Source organism: Saccostrea cucullata, unplaced genomic scaffold, assembly GCF_032062105.1.
Source record: "Saccostrea cucullata isolate Sc308-1 unplaced genomic scaffold, CSIRO_AGI_Scuc_v1 ctg297, whole genome shotgun sequence".
NCBI classification, from domain to species: Eukaryota; Metazoa; Mollusca; class Bivalvia; order Ostreida; family Ostreidae; genus Saccostrea; species Saccostrea cuccullata.
The window spans coordinates 448056-465746 of NW_026929962.1; the positions used below are offsets into that span (position 1 = coordinate 448056).

The window sequence follows — 17691 nt, forward strand, 5'->3', positions numbered from 1 at the left end:
GCGTATCAGAAACCCTTGGCTAGCGAAGATGTTAATACCCCAAAATATGTTACTTTTTAGTGCAAAAAGGTCACACAATAATTTACGCGCATTAATTTGCATGATTTTTTCAATAATAAATATTATTCAATATATTTTACGTAAAATAAGATCATATTTTTTGCCATGGTTACATCTGATAAAATATAATTAAGGTTTAAGTAATTAACCAAGGAGTTAAATTTTAAGTGCAAACAAGTCAACTTTTCAATAAATCCTTGATTTAACAAATTTCACGAGTGACATACATGTACCTTAAGTCTGTCCACTTGTCTAAAGAGAATAACATTGGCCGACCCCCATGAACACCGATAAATCAGCATTCCAATGAATAGAACTTTTGTCAATTAAGGTGTAATGCCATTTACACAATTTTGACTATGGATTGCAACTCCAATTTTACCCTCAATCTCCATGCAGAGTTGTCGTTCGTTTCTCTCTCATGAGCCGATGGTAGAGATAGTCTCGTTCAACCAGACGCTTTTGTAAATCTCCGACAAGCAGAGTGGGTGGTCGGAGATTTACGGAGACAGCCGAGGGTCTGGTTGAACGAGACTAATGGTAGAGAATGTTTACCCTATGGGTTATCAGAGGAATATTCAGAAAATATGTTACGGGCTTCCATAGGAATGATTAACCAACGTGACCCTGTATTTCGAAATAAACGAGTTCCCGAGATTTTTTTCCCCTAGCACTGGAGCTTATGCGAGAGGTGTCCGTCGTCTATCCGCCAGTCTAGCTGTCCACCTGTCTGTCTGTCTGTAAACAAGTTTTCAAAATAAGATAAGATAATATTTATTTAAAGTCGGCTACATCAACAAAAAACATTAGCTCTGTAGAGCTATTTTCCGACTACAGAACAGAACAGAACAGAACATTTTATTTCTAATTTAGAGCCCATAACAGACAAGTATGAAATTGTTACAATAATAAGGAAAAGATAAGCCAATGAATAGCAAAACAATTATACAATTAGCAGTTGACATAAATGATTTCAACAATAATCCTGTCTAAAAGGAATACATCAAATATGCATGTATGTGTAAAAGACTAATGGTACTATAACATGTTATCATGCGCGGATCTCACGAGGGGTCGGGGGGGGGGGGGTTCCAGACTACCCCCAACCCCTGGAATTTGCAGAGTTATTTCTAAACCAAGAAATAGTTACTTTGGAACACCCCCCCCCCGTAGAAAAACCGCACCCCTCGTCGAAAACACGGATGTATGTGAAACTGGTATGAAAAGACAACGATACCACCACAGGCGTTTGTTTCATACAGTACGCTAATTTTCTACTATACAATAACATTATTATTTGTGACAGTACGCCTGTGGATACCCCCCTTATTTTTTGCTTGTCAAGAAACATCTTGGTTGGAAATTTTTCCTGGAAAAAGAATTCTGGATCCGCGCCTGAAATACTAGTACCACTCCTCCTACAGTTTTGGTCTGATTTTAACAAGTAGGTTTTTGAATTCGATGAACGGTGTTGTCATGGTTACTTAAGATAAAACATTCTGTGAACTACTTTCAAAATGCTACTCTTCCTACAGTTTTGGTCTAAATTAATTAAATACCAGAAACGTCACTAAGATACACAGTTCTGTACATCGTTTTTTTTTTATTTCGATGAACGTGTTATCATGTTCGTTAATTATTATATAAAGTAGAAATATATGTGAAAAACATTCAGAACACTACCCCCGGCTCCTACAGTTTTAGTCTGATTTACAGATGAACAGATCACAGATGCTTGAGGTTAAATTCTGGATTTTTCAACCGTTATACTTTCTGAATATTTTACAAAAAATATTTTATTTTTTAAAAGTCAAAAAACCCTTGGCGTACACAACACGGGGTGGGGTGGGGGTGGGGGGGGGGGGGGGTTCTCCCATCTCCAAGCACCTGTGCTTGAGGCCAGGTTAGAGAAAGAAATATTTTTTATTGCGTTTAAACGCACGAGGCCCACGGGCCTTATAGGTCACATGAAAATCATGTAACAACTTTCCAGCAATTGAACTTGGTTTGTGTTTTAAACCAGAGGCCATGAAATTCACAATTTTGAAAGAGGCGCCATTGCTTATCATAACAAAACACTTAGCACATTTAGCATGCTTACTCTGGTTTCGTTAAAATACCCAGATCAAAATCAAGATCAAAGAGGAAATGCATTTTCATTTTAATATAACCAGTTGTGCACCCCACCCCACAGGAACCACTTACCTGGGGCCACATATTTCAAAATTTTGGAAATTTTATCATAAATTGTATTTTATCATAAATGATTAACACCAAAGAGCAGATTCCAAAGCATTAATTTATTTTCAGACTATTCCCCTCAGTGCCCCTGACCCTGGGGCCCGAGGGTTTTTTTAGGGGTCGTAGGGGGACTGTATAATGTCATTCATGAAAGAAATTCCCAAAAGAGAATCGAAACACACAAATATGGTTAACAAATGTCCAAACTCAGTAATACTAGTATGTATACTAGTATTAAGAATGTAGTTAAAAAATTCTAAATGGCATTCTCCAAAAACTGATCGACTGAATGTAAGATAAGACAATGAAATACCTTTGCAAATGAAAAAAAAACACACATCTTAATTGAATTTATTTAGAAAAATGTTAAATATGATTTTTTTCCCCAGTTTCAAAAAATGTCCCTAATTTTTCCCAAATGGAAAGGCCCAGGCTCTTGTTTTTAAGACCTAAAAAACCTGGACCCTGAAATTAACCATTTTGGAAAAGGCACCTTTCTTCATAATTAATGTGTACTTAGATCATTGGAGAATAACCAGGAGCAAAGGAAAAGGGTTTTTTTTAACAGAATTCATTCATTTTTACAATAAAATTATTAGAGCCGCACCCTAACACCAGAACCTCTGACCCAGGGGCCATGAAATTCACACATTTGGTAGGGGCATCCTTCCTCTTCATGACTATGTACACATTTCATTAGTTTAATTAATACACAGGAGAAGAGATCTTCTAACACCAGAACCTCTGAGCCTGGAGCCATTAAATTCACAATTTTGGAAGAGGTAGCCTTATTCAACATAACTACTAGTATGTATACACAGGAGCAGAAAAGAAGATTTTTAAAAGAAATAATGAAATTTCAATATACATGTATAATCAATATAGAGCCCCGCCCTAACACCAGAACCTCCGACCCAGGGGCCATGAAATTCAAAATTTTGGAAGAGGCATTCTTGATCATTATAACTATATACCTAGTTAGTTTGTTAAATACCCAGGAGCAGAGAAGATTTTCAAAGAATTCATGCATTTTCACTATATAAACAACAGAGCCCGGCCTAACATCAGAACGTCTGGACCCTGGCATGGCATGGGGCCATGAAATTCACAATTTTGGAAGAGGCAGCCTTATTCAACATAACTACGTACTTGGTTAGTTTATTGAATAACCAGGAGCAGAGAAGATTTTCAAAGAATTTACGCATTTTTACTATATAATCAATCAATTTGCATTTAAGAAAAGTTTAATCTTTGCTATGTTGTCATACGGGGTCATCAGTGTTTCACAAACACATCTTGTTCCTTATCTTGAGAAGAGATATGGGTTTCATGTGCATTACCTGTGACAAGATACTTCCAAGCATGCTATGATTTGTGACCTATTGACCTTGACTTTCACGATTGACCTTATTTTTTTAAAAAAATCCTACTTCAGTGATAATTTCTTTATGACATATGATGTTGCGTTCATATTTGAGACAATTTGTCATAAAAAATGAAACCTTACCCACAAAGACACCGAAAGCGGGGGACCAAATTCTTTGAATTTGCTTGTTACCTATTGGAATTGTATATTTTCTATAGCTTTATTGAATCAGATTCCTCCTGGCAAACGCTCTCTGCAAGGATAAATTACTAATATGAATTTATATATAAAGGAGAAAAAAATAGGCTGTTAAAGCAAAGGTAGACTAAGAACGAAAAGTGACGAAACGTGTCTTAACCTAAAAGATCTCTTATAAAGGGTCCTGGACACATATTAAAAGTTAATATTTTCTCACATTTTCTGTATAATATCATGACTTATACATGTTGCTACATCATTTCACACGGAAATAAGAACGTGTTCAGAATTTTTTCCTAGAAGCGAATTTCGGGATGTAAGGCATCATTCTGAGTTTTGGGTTAGATTTGTTTAAGACCTTTTGGGGGTCTTAAGATGCCAATGTTTAACCACAATTTTCGAATACTGGAAATTTTTGCAAAAAGACGCAAAACGAAACGGTTCATCTATGAAGTGTCGTAATTATATATTTAAGCTTCGACTGATTTTAAACTACCGTAACATTGTATTTGATTGCAAACCGAATCCTATTCCGTTCAAACTCAAAGCGTAAAAATGAATAGCTTTAAACACAAAAAGTATTTCTTTCTTTGAACTGGCCTCCCGGATTTTCGTATAAAAGTGTATAATATTATTAATGATTTCTCAGAGGTACGTGTCTGTAAATCGAAATATGATTTCTGAAGACCTTCAAGGAATCAATTTAATCTTCAGTTGTTAATCACGCCTTAGAAGAAAATACAAGCAGTAAATAATGACTTCAAGATTGTGATTTTTCTTTCGAAATACTAGTAAAGAAATTTGTATCATTCCTAAGAATTATTCCTTTATACTACACATTGATTTTCACAGAGGTATTAGGTATGTCACCCAATAATGTTTATAAATCACCAAAACGATAAAAGGCATTGAATTTCTGTCAAGGACACACAATTTTCATATTTTTCTAGAAATATAATCTCTTTATATTGTGGTATTCTCGGATTCAAAATTTTAAAATATTTTTAATCTTCGATGGCTTTTATTGAAAATTATGCTAAAATTGATATAAAGTATGTGATTAGGTTTCAACAAAATACTGAAGTAAATAAAACTATTTTCTTTTTAGGGACATAATTGTGCCACATTTAACTAAATATATTCTTAATTACAATATCATCGGTTTCTTATACAGTAAAAATGATTTGATTTGAACATATTTTATTTAAGGAATAACTGTCTTATTTTTCGAATTCATGATGTGATCAATCGATTGGCTTGCGTGATAATTTGCATAAACGCCGAAGGCGTTTATGCATAAAATTATCAAGCAAGCCAATCGATTGACCATCGTCATGAAATTGAAAAATAAGACAGTTATTCGTTATATTTATAATGTTTTGATTCCGCCAATCCACGTGCTCAAAGTCCTGCTTCTGTCTAGCTGTTTGTCCCGCCCTGCACGTGGTTTTTCTGGAACCGCGCCAATACATTGATGGGGAAATAAAGTACATTTACAATTTGTAATTTTATCTCGGACAAAGACATTGGAAATGTAAATATTATGTATTAAAGTCATAAATGGATTGGGCAGCAGACATATATAGCCTATATAAGCCCTCATCATAAAAACTTTAACCTTATTCATAACTGTTTAATGGTTAGTGCTTGAAGTTTCATATTTCACAGATATAGGTATATTTATTGAGAAAAACTCCGTCTTGGGGTTACATTTGACCTTGGAGTTTGATTGTATTTGAGAAACTTCAACCTTCGCCAAAGGCTGTCACACGGGGACATATTAGTGTTTCACAAACACATCTTTTTTTAATACAGTTATTTAACACGATTTATCGGACATATTCACAAACAATAAACGTTCTATTTTTTCTTATTAAAATTGATATTGAGTTTAAACAACTTTTTTAATAAGAAGGCTAGCAATAACGAGTGGGGATACAGGGTGTGTAATAGGACACGCGTCTGTGTGTCAGGGATGGACCTAAAATACTGTATTGTGTACCAAATATATAATAATTAAAAAAACGATAAAGGTATGACAATGCAGTTATTTGTATTTATGATAAATCACCTGCGTGATAAGTTTTGTGTTATTTTTGAAAAAAAATCTACATGATTCAGTCGTGTATTTCCAATAATCTCAAAAGACTATCAATCTGTAATCGGATTTGTAGAAAATGTACCGTATTTATAAACACTTAAATGACAAACTTGTGTAAAAGGTCTTCTTTCAACTGAAGAAATATGCTCAGTATTAAAAATAAGGAAGAAAATTAAATATAAATTTGAGAAAATAAGATACCCCGGTACATACGAATGAATAAAGAAATGCTCTGACAATGGATGAAAAAATACCCAGTTTCCGCATGGCTCAAACATTACTGAAACTCAGCGAAACTTAAGCTTACCAATAGTTTCCGCAAAGTTTAAGTACTGAATCTTAAAGTGCGGAAACTAAAGGTGTCCTCGAATCCAAATGTTTTCCGCAACTGAAACCTGATGAAACTTGTACATGTAGTATATGTAAGGTTTCAGCATGCATAAACAGTTAATACAAGCAGTATACTCATTAAAGAATGACCCCTATTCGGTATATATTTATTATACCGAATAGGGTCATTCTTTAAACGTAAGAAAAAGTATAATCTGCTTGCATATAACGACATATAGATGTGTTTGACGGGGAAATTATATATTTTTGAGGTATTATACACTCTTACATTTTTTTTCATTAACAAAAATGGGGGGGGGGGGTATTATCCATACTTCAGGTGCCTGTGGTATACTATGATTTCCGCATTATGGAATCTTGATGAAACCTAAGCAGGAGGAAATGAGCACCCCTTCACATTTACCTGGTCTTAAAACCCCTGTCAATTATCTGAAATGTAGCCTGGAATTGGAGACTTTGATTTGATTGACATTTAGTTTTCTGCCGAGGGAAATAGTCCTGGTCGAGGGGAACTGGAATCTTGCTAACTCCGTCAATGATATACTTTTTAACGGTTTATTATTCCGATACAAATAGGGGATTACGAAATGCGGGGAATTAGCTTCAAGGCTAACGCACGGGAATTAGTCCATTAACATATTAGACCGATACAAAAGTAAAATCTAGAGGATTACGGATAACCGAGGAACTAGCTTCCGAAGCAGGGATTAGCTCATTTAACTAACGCACGGGGGAATTAGTCCATTCACTGAGATTTCTAGGGAATTATTCACATTTTACTGCCTTACTCTTATATAGGAAAAAAATCAGTAGAGGTATAATAAGATTAATTAAGAGTTTATATTTTATACTATTTTTCAAGATTCTGCTTGGTATTTGTCCGTGATGGTAGTCAAAAAATGAACAAGATACCACAAAGTCTGACACATCTGTTTCATATTTGGATATTTTACTTGAAAAAGGCGTTAATGGTAATCTAACAACCAAGCTCTATGATAAACGTGATGATTTTAACTTTTCTATTGTCAACTTCCCTTACTTATGCAGCAAAATACCTTCATCACCTGTATACGGAGTTTATATATCTCAGTTGATTCGATACCCAAGACCATGCTCTACGTATGAACAATGTCTAAAACGAGGTAAATTATTGACAAACAAGTTGATGAAACTAGAATTTCAACAGTCTCGTTTAAAGTCATCAAGTTCTATGGTCGATACAATGACCTTGTCAGCAGATACAATTTATTCATGGAGTCAAATGCTGACTGACTTTTTTCATACTAATTATTAGTCCATTATTTATGTACACTGAATTGATGACGGATTTTTCTGTTAATTCCCGATCATGACAAGGAGCTCACGGCGGGTTTGACCGGTCGGCAGGGAATACTGACTCCTCCATGGCACCTGGTCCCACCTCTGATGCTTTGAAGGTCCGTGTTTGCTCTGCTCCTATTTTGTATTGTTTTATGGACTTTTGATCTTGAAAACTGTTCCTTATCTCAGTATGATTCATTGTTAGCTTCTTCAAGCCTTGCCATGAATATATATAAATTATTTAATGTCTATTCTATTTATAGCAGATTGAATGACCATATCTCCTTCTCTAAACATAAACTGTAAATTTCAGAAAAAAAATTTAAACAGATCATGTGATTTTTTTCTCCGGCTTAATTCAATTTCAACAAGATGCATGTCTTATATCATCAAGAAAATATATAAGTAAAATATGAAGTTTGTGAAAGACTTTTGGCTTGTACAAGTCAACTCTTCACGTTATTGAATATGTCGTCTTCTATAGCTTAAAACATTGAAATTCGAAAGCAAATTAATTAACTTTATTTCTTCGTATACATGTACTTTATTACTCTTAGAATGCTTCCTTTTTGTGACCGTGTAGACCGACCGATTGATCGAGAGTTCTAGATGCTGTAAAGTAAATTGCTCACTTTCTTAAAATTCTGTTATAGTATTTTCGAAAAAAAAAAATCTTTGTTAAAAACCTGCCTTGATTCGAAATAAGTAGTATTGAATTACTATTATGAAAATTACTTCAGTATGGTGATTCAAAGGAACTTGGATGAAATAACATCCATATGTACGAGGGGGTATCAAAAAATTCGTGGACTAGCGTCATAAATAGGTACATGTACATTAGTGAATTTTGAAATACCTAGCGAGCATCGTCTTTTCTATCTATAGAATAAAAAACAAATCATAAATTTTATTTGTTTTTTATAAATTAGTAATGCTTTTGTAAGCAATGGTTTGTCCAGGCGACGCAACTTCGTACATATCTTTTTTTTCGATCTAAGTGTAACTGAGAAAAACTCTTTTGACATCGAAAAATCCCGTTCATCCAGGTCTGTGTTGGGACACTATTGTCCTATAAAATATGGAATTTTTACCTCTTGAAGTTCTATGAAAATTTATCGTAAATTTTATATGGAGTGTCCAAACAAATAAGGCCTTGAAAATGATTTCAAAAAGAGAGAGGGGTTTCCTTTTCCGACATTCTATAAATTTTTGCTTCTGAAAAACTGATATAGACCCAGGAAATGTTTAAACTGGCTACGGAGAAATAAAATGCATCTATAGAGTACTTGTTTTATAATGTCAAAAGAGATTCAGAGAGAAAGGGCGTACAGAGTTAATGTCGATTTGCAGTCATGCAAGGTGTTGATTTTCTATTTAAAAAAAATACCCCGTTTCCATGTCGACGTCTTCTGCATAGGTTAGTTTTTAGCTCTACTGGTCAGAGACCAGGAGAGCTTAAGGACAGATGATACAAACAAACTTTTGTCAACAAAATTGAAAATAACGACTTGAGTCATGTTTTAATGAATAAAATGAACAAGTTTCACCGCGTAGTTTTTAAATTTTTAGTCAAATTTTCGCATAAATGGGATTTGAAGTGAAAAATATTTGTATAGATTAATAAGGATGGTTTCAGAGAGGCAGTCTTTTGAACATCATAGAAGGTTTACAATTTCATTATATTCATCATTATATTTGCATCATTTTCAATGAAATTAGGCCAAAAAACTATCGACCAATCCAGACATTCATTTTTCGTTTGTATCATCTGTCCTAGATATGCAATAGTAATGTGTCCGTCGTCCGTCCGTCTAGCTGTCTGTCTGTGAACAATTTTTCAAAATGCTACTCCTCCCACAGTTTTGGTCTGATTTCATCATAACTTGGCACACAAGTAGACTACACTAAGATACGTAATTCTTTAATTATATATGGCACGCCAAATTCACAAAAATGAGATAAACCTAGTTTCACAATTGATAAACTAGGTTTATCGACTGTAAACTATAGTTTACAAACCGTAAACTATAGTTAACGATTCGTTAAGTATAGTTTTCATCTGTAAAACTATATTTAACGGTCGTTAACTATAGTTTACGAATGCTAATCTTAGTTTATCTGTCTGAATAAAGCGTTAACAATAGATTTTGTTGATAAACATAGATTCACGTTTGTAAACTATAGTTTACAATCGTAAACCGATAAACTATAAGAGTTGTTAATCATAGTTTCACGAATTGTGAAACTATATTTATCAGATCGTTAACTATAGTTAACGGTTTGTAAACTATAGTTTACAAATCGTGAAACTATATTTATCAGATAATCTATGTTTTGCGATCGCAAAATGATTGTTTTCGATGTTAAGCATAGTTTACGGTTGTGAAACATAGATTATCGCGTTAACTATGGTTTACAGATGTAAAATATAGATTAACGTTGTTAACTATAGTTTACAGTCCGTAAACTATAGTTTACAACCGATATACCTAGTTTATCGACTGTGAAACTATGTTTTGCTAATTTTTGTGGATTTGGCGTGCCATATGTATCAGTTTCTGATTTTAATGAACAGTGCTTCCGTGGTTACTAAAAATAGAAATTTCTGTAAAATACTTTTGAAATGCTACTCCTCTTACAGTTTTGATCTGATTTCAGTATAACTTGGCACACAGGTAGACTACAATAAGATACATAAATCTTTTTATCGGTGTTTGATTTGGATGAACGGTATTGCCATGCTTAATAAAAATAGGAATGTCTGCCATATACTTTCAAAATGCTACTCCACCCACAGTTTTGTTCTGATTTTAATATAATGCAAGTAGACCAAACTGAGATACATAATTGTCTTTTTTTTATTTTGATGAATGATGTTGCCACGATAACTAAAATTAAAATATTTGCAAAATTCTTTTAAATGCTACTCTTCCTACAGTTGTGGTCTAATTGTTATCTTGCCACAAAAAGAAACTAAATCAAGGAATCTTGGCAGAAAAAAAGACGAAATCTATTTTACTTATTGCTGTTGCAAATTTCAAGCCCAACACCTACTTTTCTCTTTCTTTGTTATAAGTACAAACCAGTAGAACTATAGTCTTGACAGAGGCCTTTTTTTCTCCCCTTGCTGATATGTGATCTATGTATTATTTGAACAGGCTTTCCAATCAATTTGTCTAATGAAAGCCTCGTTGTTTTTGGAAATATATATTGCCTTTTATTACATTACAATAAAGTGCTTTGGAACTCGACTAATTCAGTGCGTGGTGTTGTTTCCAACAGACTTAAATCTAAAAAAATATATTCATTACATAACGCAAGGTTCACATACATTAATTCGTATTTAATAACTTGGTGCATATTCTCAATGACCTAGTAAACACATTCGCCATTTCATAGAAATTCTTTATTTTAGTTCACTAAAGCACAAAAATTTTGTAAAAGGAATTCAGTCAATATCTTTTCAAACATAATTTGTACATGTGCTTTGTATGGTTGGCTTTTGGTCCGCTGATTTGGAGAAAAAAACAGTAAAATTATGGACCCCCCCCCCTTCCTCTGATCAATAACTAAAAGTCAGTATATAAGAGTAGGTAGATGTTATTTAAAATCAGTGGGGAATTAATGTCTGTTATTAGTATCGTGTTATTAAAAATCAATGGAATTTAACAATAGAAGTTGTGAACATGTATTGGGTTACAGTCACAAGACGTATATAACATACTCCCTCTCATCGACAATGCGATTAGAAGAACTACTCCTGCTCTTCTTTGCCTTTGTGTTTTAGCCCGTTGTCTTACCAAGGGTGTGCCAGTCAACGAGTTTACAGAGTATGTAAAGAATATCTTAAATTTTATTAAGAAATTTCGTTAGATTTTTATTTTTCAAGTCTTTTCAAGGCAATAAAATATAAATCCAGCCATATCATTTAAGATATACATGTATATATTTTTGGATTATCTTTAATTTAATTCTTCGAATATAGGATGTCTGCTTGTCTTGATTATACAATCAATGAAACAGCGAAGGATGGTATGCAAGCATCTTCATGGAATGAGAGCAATCAAGGGACGGATGAGGAACAGAGAAATTTAATATCAGCCCTTGTAGGATTTCTTATTGGAGGGACTGCCTTCATCCTAAATACACTAGTCTTTATAACTCTGATCGTCAGCAAAGAACTTCGCCAAAACACACACCTCAATTTGGTCCTTTGTCTGTCCGTCAGTGATCTTGTTCTCGGACTGAGCATGTGTGTTGGTGGTATCCGACTGTTTAGGCCACAGTGGGCCACCTATTATGTACCATGCGTCATGACCAGTGTGTTGTTCATCAGTGGCATTACACTTTCTTTTTGCCAAACTTTTCTCATAAGTTTTCATCGTTTCCTGAAGATATCCACAACTGACCTGGATAAAAAGTTACTGCAGAACAACCGAAAGTATGTAGTTTACATCCTTTTCTGGCTGATTGTTCTTGGTTTTAATTTATCTATGGTTCAGATACGTCACGTGGCAGAAAAATTACCATTTTGCAAGTTTAAGTGTGTATTTGGCCATCGGTACCCTATTATGGCAATTTATTTTCAGTCTACGACAATATCCCTGTTGTCGTTGACAATTTTATTTTACTGTTTAACAATTTGCCGAATGCGTCAAAGATACAGAAGAACGTTTGCTTGGCATGCTCATCAGAGTACAACGGTGTCGAACATTTCCAACCAAATTGGGCCCACATCGAACTCTGGAGGCGAACAGCTGACTAACAAAATGAATCAGAAGTTATTTGGATCTTTGAAGCTTATTGGAATTATCATTGCTGCGCTTTTATTATGTACCGGGCCTATGGTTATTGCTTCTTTCTTTGAGTCCTTAACACAGAAACAACTCTTTATTGTCGCTACACTCTCTTGCTTCAATTCTGTTGTTAATCCTTTTATATATGCATTTAATATGGAAAAACTAAGGCGAGAATGGAAAGCTATCTGGCAAATGATTAAGACACTCTGAGTGGCGTCTTTCCTGTAACTTTTTTTTGTTTGTTACATGGGCCTATAACAATACTGTTAAAGAAATGTTGAGTATGTTTCATCTAAACATTTTTTATCTCCATTTTCTCAGAATTATTCGATTATGTGGTATAAATATCTTTTTTCACCAGCTTTCTATACTGCGGTATTATCGTTGCACTGATGCTTCATAAAGGTTTTCACATGTATCACACATCCATAGAAAATTCTCTATATTTGAGAACTGACATATTACTTCGATAAAATATATATGTTTATTTTCATCATGTGAGATACTTATTATCTGTTGCCTGTTGTTACGTTCTGCTTGGTAACACCATTTTATTATAATGAATTCAGTATTGTGTAATTGTGTGTGTTGTTATAGTTTTGAATTTCAGTTAGATTTTGACTCGTTGACGACCAAGCTCATTGTAACTAATGAGAGGAGTTGTTTAAAGCAATATTAGCTGCAACTTTGATGTCGGAAATGGGAAATTTTTTTTTTTCCTTTTTTTTTTTTTTTTTTTTTTTTGCAAAATTGTAAATAACTATTACAATGACAGAAAAAACTTCTGTTCTTCATTTTTGTGATGAAAGAACTATCTTTAAGTTTCAATTGAATCAAAATCACATTATTGGCGTCCTGTTCAAAAATGATTTCTCATTACCCCCGGTATATAACTGTATATTGGATTGCCTATAGAAGTTTTTCTTCTGCTTTATTTTAGTCTAATTGATCATAAATGTATTAGTTACATACTAGTTTATCATAAAATCACATTTTTTAAAAAAAATGCATCTCATATTGCTTTAAATATATTGAGGATATTCCACGATTAATGGTTCATGCCATAGTTTTCCTATCCCCAAATGGAACCAATGGGAGATTGAAATTCTTTTTTAAAGTTTCACACATATCTATAACATGTTTTACACCCTTTTAATACATAGAACTCACGATTGACTTCATCGTTTTTTACGCCAAGACATACGTGACATGTGAGAGGTACCGGGATCGATACCCGGATTCTCCACCATTTATTATAAAAAAATAAAAGGAAAATTGTTCTTTGTTTGTTTTTCCCTATAAGCAGATGATATCATTGACTGGAACTCGCGTAAACTCGCTTGTCTTGTGGAGGTACCAGGATGGCTCAATTGCGTTACCCCTTTTATTAAATAATTCCTTTTAAATTTGTGGACCAGAGCGGCGGCCATGGTTGGGGAGTGGAGATGTTACCCAACCTGTATAAAATGCAACCAAGACAGTCAAGATTCAGCTTTCCACTTTTTATTAAAGTAAACAATCTATTTCTAATATTTATAATTTCAATAAATAATTTTACAAAATATACTAAATTAGAAATATAACTACTTATAATATAAAAAGTTTAACTTGTTAATAGAATAAGCCATGTGAAAATTTAATAATTTTGATCAAAACGTACGCAAGTACCTCACCTGTATAAAATGCAACCAAGACAGTCAAGATTCAGCTTTCCACTGAATTATGCCAGTCATTTTATACTAGGTGTGATTTATTTCATATTTTAAACTCCTTCAAAATTTGCAATAATTACTTTAAATTTTTATTTGAATTTTAAACTATTATTCTGACCTTGAGTACTTTTAAAATTTCTAATGCACTTTTAAAATAATTTCCAATCTTTTGCATAATCTTTAAATATTATTTGTTGTAGCTAATTTATTCAAATATCTGACCTCTGGTCACTTCATTACCATTGGTTCCTTAACCCTAACCAATACATCTTTTCATAAACAAGCAAGTAGCAGCTGCATTCCCATGATCTATTTCGTGGGACCGTCCGATTTAAAAGTTTAATTCCTATTGATCAGCCTCTTTAATTACTTTTAGCCTTTTGTCAGACTAAAACTGCAAACTCATAAAATTTGTTTTATTCTTATATTTACTGCAATTTTTATTACGATATGACTGTGGAGATGAGGACTCTAAAACATGTGATGAATATGATAAACTATTGCCATTATTTATTTATGAATTCATTGTTGCGGCCAATGTCCTCGATGTCTGTGATTTGACTATACGTGTTTTCATATCGATAACAAAAATAAGAGGAATATTAGTTTAATTGAATTCATATCAGGCCAATTCACATAAGACCGAAAGTCTAAAATACGATTTTAGCCTTTCTGGTATGAATCCTTTTCTTTTGATTAAGTAGAAATTAATAATTTAGCGGCTAAGGTAAACGTCGATAATGACATAGTCTATTCCGATTTTACCTTTACTGGACCTTTCCTCTGAATAATTTATAAATAACATTTAGCAGCTAGGGAGTATCTAGCCAGCTTCGTTGGTTTACACAATTTGGCTGATTATCCCTTTAGAATAAAGTCAGCTCAGAGAAAGAAATATAATTTTATTGCGTTTAAACTTTAAAGCCAGGTATCATAGTTTCCAGCTTCATAGTTTAAATGGCTCAAAGTACAAAAGCTGCATTTACATGTATTTTCATTTAATATAGTTTCAATAATTTACCAATCATTGCAATATATATATTAGTACTAGAAGCCCGTTATACATAAATTATCCCATGTTTCGCACTATCGTTGATGTCCTGGCACACTATACTAACTAGATAGTGATTCCTTATATTAATATTTTCCATTTCATTGTGAAATAAAACTGTATATTTAGACTTTAAAAATGTAGACATAGTCCTCGCCCACTGACGTCAAACACAAAGGCAGACGCACGAGATTTACATGCATATTTTGCCCCCTTAGCGTCAGCCACAGAGACAGATGCGCACGAGATTTGCATGCATATTAGGCCTCCTTAGCTCCTAACATATCGACTTGCCTTATTTACATACAGGTAGAATTATCAAGAAATCAACTCCGCTAACTTTCAAAGAGTTATCACAGAGAAAAAAAGTTAGAAATGGAAATATAATCGCATAAGAATTTCATTAAATAGCGGAGTCATCTTGGATCCCCAGCTATATAAGTTTAATGAAATTCTTATACGATTATAACGAATTACAGATATAGCGAAGTAATTTCTTAGGTCTCTGTGACTTCGTTATAACTGAGTTTTGCTGTATATAGTTTCTTAATTGCATTTTTTGACTAAACAACAATAAAAATGCCACTATTCAAAGCAATCAAAGAGAAACAATGTAGAAATATATTCTCCGAAGGACACCAGATTTAACATTAGAATATTACATGATCATTGGCTCCAGAAGTAAAAGAGAATGTGAGGAAGACTAAAGGACACCTGAAAGCACATGGTAAGAGAGAGAGAGAAAGGGAGAGAGGGGGGAGCATTAGGAGAAGAAAGCAGATTGTTAAAGCAATATGAGCTGCATGTTTGACACTGGAAAAAATGTTGCAAATTTGTAATTAACTATTTCAGTGACGGAAAATTAGAACATTTATAGACTTCTGTTCTTCATATTTGCTATGAAAGAACTTTTTATACGCTTTGATTAAAGCAAAATTGAATTATCGTCGTCCTGTACAATAATGATTTCTTATATAATACTGTATATTCGGTTGTACAGAAATATTTCTTCTAAAACATTTTTAAACTTTATTATTTTTTTATTGATCATAAAGGCTCAGATTACATACAGATTAATCATAATAACATATTTTACCAGCAAAGTAAAATTCTCAAAAATGCAGCTCATATTGCTTTATATTTCAGTGACTGTCGCATTTGGCGTCTTTTGTTGAACGACTTCAAGCGACCTCCGGGACAATTAGGGATGAGTTGTAGTTGTAAGTATATATATTTTCAAACGAAATTGGCGATTATTGTTCATATTGAAATCATGATTTCTTGCAGCTGTAACCGACTTCTGTAACCGAGTAATAAGAGACGTTTTAATAAAGTGGCTAACCAGCATTTGACACTTATGCTCACTATAATGCCGTCGTGTACTCTCTTTTTTTTTTTAATTTTCGACATATCACGTAAGCAATTAAGCTGCATCTATATATAGATTAAAGCACAAAAAGTTACACTAGGAGCCCGTTCAATGAACGAAGAAAGGAAGACCTCATAAAATTAATATTAATATGGCAACATTTTTAGAGCTATGTCCAAGACACGTTATAGCTGCGATATTGACAGTCGACAGATTACTTTTTCATGGTTTTCTTCAATATTTTAAATTATTTATTTTTGTGCATATATTACAATACTTTCTGTATACAAAGATTTTTTAAATTTTTTTTTCAAGAGGACGGGACCAAGGTGTTGTATTACAGTCACAAGTAAAAGAAAATTATTATACATGTAGTTTTTTTTTTTAAAAAGGAGAGGAATCGAACCTGAGAATCGACCCCACCCTCTCCCTCACTTTTAGTTATCAATGAAGAGAATTTTCGATGAAGTGCAATTTAGAGGATTCAGATTTATTTATTCGAAAAATAATTCAGTTTTCTCCTCTTCACACCCCTTTATTTTATATGCGTTGCAATTTTAACCTGCGTTTCTAGCTCGTAGGTTCCTACTCTGTTGGATACCAATGCAGTTGATCTGCTTTATGCGTGGGATTGTACATGCCTTTTTCATACTTATATATGGGAGTAAATAGTGCCTCAAAGAGCGTTTCGTATATAAATACAACATTCAAAACTTAAAATTATTCTTAAAATTAATCATTATTTTTTTTTTTTTTTTTTTTTTTATGAAACTTGAAACTTTTACATATTACAAACATTCAAACTTTTTGGAAATATGTACAATCAAAATAAAAAGGACTAATTATGGTTGGAACATACAAAATTAGTGTAAAAGTTTAGAAAGAGAGAGAGAGATATAGAGAGAGAGGGGGGAGAGGCAGATTTAACATTACATATTATGCCCTAAAACATAATCAGTTTTCTTTAAGCTTACCATATGAAATAAAAAAAAAAAAGAAAAAAAGAAGAGAGAAAAAGAGAGAGAGAGAGAAAGAAAGAGAGTGCAGTGCAGTTTTGAGGGATTTTTCTAATAATTAATATTTAAAAAATTGAAAAAAGAACTGATGATAATAAATACAGAGA

General features: G+C 33.2%; 1 protein-coding gene across 1 annotated transcript; it reads left to right on the plus strand.

Moving 5' to 3' along the window:
* Positions 1-11623: 11623 nt before the first annotated feature.
* On the plus strand, positions 11624-12646 carry LOC134282598 (adenosine receptor A1-like). Its single transcript, XM_062765000.1, has one exon. It carries the CDS (start codon positions 11624-11626, stop codon positions 12644-12646), a length of 1023 nt encoding a protein of 340 aa, XP_062620984.1.
* The last annotated feature ends 5045 nt before the right edge of the window (positions 12647-17691 follow it).

Coding starts and splice junctions, on each gene's coding strand:
- LOC134282598 (XM_062765000.1), top strand. CDS start 11,624: ATGTCTGCTTGTCTTGATTATACAATCAATGAAACAGCGAAGGATGGT.